This window comes from Morone saxatilis, unplaced genomic scaffold (assembly GCF_004916995.1).
Source record: "Morone saxatilis isolate NCDOM2014 unplaced genomic scaffold, NCSU_SB_2.0 Contig4, whole genome shotgun sequence".
NCBI classification, from domain to species: Eukaryota; Metazoa; Chordata; class Actinopteri; family Moronidae; genus Morone; species Morone saxatilis.
This window is the reverse complement of record NW_023339984.1, coordinates 14,009,904-14,012,287: the sequence shown is the minus strand read 5'-3', so window position 1 is coordinate 14,012,287 and position 2,384 is coordinate 14,009,904. Positions and strand designations below refer to the sequence as shown.

At 38.0% G+C, this 2,384-nt stretch overlaps 1 protein-coding gene across 1 annotated transcript in view; it reads right to left on the bottom strand.

The window, feature by feature from the left end:
- LOC118337869 (astrocytic phosphoprotein PEA-15) overlaps positions 1–1,947 on the bottom strand; it is a gene marked incomplete at its 5' end in the record, with an annotated part of 3,894 nt that extends 1,947 nt beyond the window's left edge. Inside the window, 2 exon segments of the mRNA XM_035674996.1 lie at positions 1,404–1,559; positions 1,773–1,947. Of these exon segments, the coding sequence (XP_035530889.1) occupies positions 1,404–1,559; positions 1,773–1,944 (328 nt within the window).
- Positions 1,948–2,384: the final 437 nt, after the last annotated feature.

Here is a 2,384-nt window from a genome sequence, read left to right as displayed (position 1 = left end):
TATTTATAGAACACAATTGAGAAGATAAAACACAATGACAGGGCACAAGCAGCCTTAAAACAGCAGTAGGAGATAAATAAAGCGACAACCATTAATACAACATAGTAGACAAATATTTTAAAAAGAAGTAATAAAAAATTTATATAAAACTATCGGTTTAAAAAAACCCAGCATCACAGTAAAAAATGGATAAAAGAGTCAAGGAATTATAGCTGTCAAGTTCTTTTAGTGTACATGTGATACAAATTATGCTTCCTGAATAGAACTGAGCAACAAACATTTAATCATTTTTAATAGTAGGGGAATTCATGTTTTTTATTTGGCCATTGCACCTCTGTTTTATGTTGTCTGCGAGCTGAATTTCCCCGGGGAACTGAACAGAAAAAAGTTGTAGAAACGAAATAAACCTAATAATGGAAGCAAAGAGAGAGCTGAGAGAAGAGGAACAAGAATATTGCATTAAGACATATTGTCGTCTGGAAACATACCTGCCTCATCACGGATTATTGGTTATTTCAATCTTTTACACAAAATTAAAAAAAACATATCAAATACTAAACCAAATTTCATGCAACAACGAAGTCAAGAGCCATGCTTTAAGGAGAAAAAAAGGCAAAGAAGAGGAAATAAATCATCCAATATGTTATCAATATGTTATATATATTTTTCTTTTTCTTTTTTTATAACCCTAAAATATCAATATATCGGGTGGGCTTTAGCGGTGATGTTAGTTGGGTGAGGTAGTTGCACTATATTCACAAACAGCCTTGAAATTCAAGAATAGTTCACTCTCTTCATAATATAATAATTTGAATAAATGTAATGTTGCAAATACTAAATAAATGTTTTTCTGAGATTTACTAAAGGTGCTATTTGAGAGGCCCTGTCAACGCTGACTGAGGTTTTAGGACAAATTCAAATGTTTAAACTTTGTGTCACAACTTTTAAGGAAGAATGTAGTGACTTAGAGAAGTATTTGCCAACCTTTTTTGCTTGTTGCTTCTTAAAATTAAGCAATTAGTACTTGCAACCCCTAATCACAGGTGGCATACGTTTCCTGTTCAACCAAAGGGTGAATTTTTTTGTCATGAAGTAATAATTTTATCCATCCTAGAGGGAAAAAAAGCACATATAAACATGTTTTTCTGCCTTTCTATCCTGTTAATCATCTTACCACCCCTTCAGAATTATCTTGTCCTGACTTATATGTTGGGAACTACTGAGGAGAGGATGCCAAGGCAGTTTTCCGTTTCGCCATTAGAGGGCAGAGCTTCACTGGATGTGGCAGACCAGGAAGCCAGTCAGAGCAACTTCTCCAAAAAAGGTCTAAAATTTGTTTGATATTTTAGGAAACTAATATATAATTCTAACCTTATATTTACATGTTCTATTGATTGGATTACCTTTGTATTTCTTGGCTGAAGGGATGCGTGTGAGCTTGGTGTCGATCTCGTCATCCTCAGAGATCTTGAGCACGGTGGTGCGGTACTCAATCACCCTCGTCAGCAGGTCCGGTCGCCGCGAAATCTCGAAGATGTGCTCGATGTACATCAGATTATCTGCATGAGAAGTGTTGTTAGCACGCTTGTTCGCTGACAACACTTTCAGTTTGTATCAGAAATGTCTTTCACAGATGTTTTGGTCAGCAGTTGAGGCTTATTGAATGTGAAAATAAGAGGAGACTCTTTACAAATGCTTACCTGGGGAGAGCAACATAGCAAGAAATTATAAAATATACATTCAATGATCTCATTGTTGATTTGATATCTCACCTTGGGCCAGCTTGTCGTTCTTCTCCAGGTAGCTGAACCACTCCTTGGAGGAGGTGATGTTGTTGCTCTGGTCCTCGGGGATGTCCTCCTTGCAGGCCGACTTGAGCTGCTCCAAGTCTTCGTTGGTGATGTTTTCAGACAGGTCGCTGAGCAGAGAGCTGTACTCCGCCATGGTCTGGACAGAGGCAAAGAGAGGAGAAACCGTTAGATAATGCCAAAAGTAAAGCAGTCATCAGAGCGTCAGGTAACAGAAACCAAAGAGGGAGAAAGATACAGCGAGTGAAAATATCCTAATGTTGTTAAATTGCTCAGTGTGCTAACAGCCCACCTACTTCCCAGACTCCAGAATGGAAATCAGTTAGGACATCTTAGCTAATGACAATAGCATACTGTCAGTGTGGGATGGAAAAAGCACAAAGACACAGAGAACAGGTCAGTCTTCTCTCTTTGTGAGATCGTTTGTGGGCAGATTTAGTTTTTAGCAAATGGCTGAAAGAGGAGATTGACTGAAAAGACAGGACAGGACAAACTGGGATGAAACACTGTCTTGCACCTTAAATAAAAAGAACATCCCAAAGGAGGGTATCTATGCACTCAGTGAAGTATTTGACT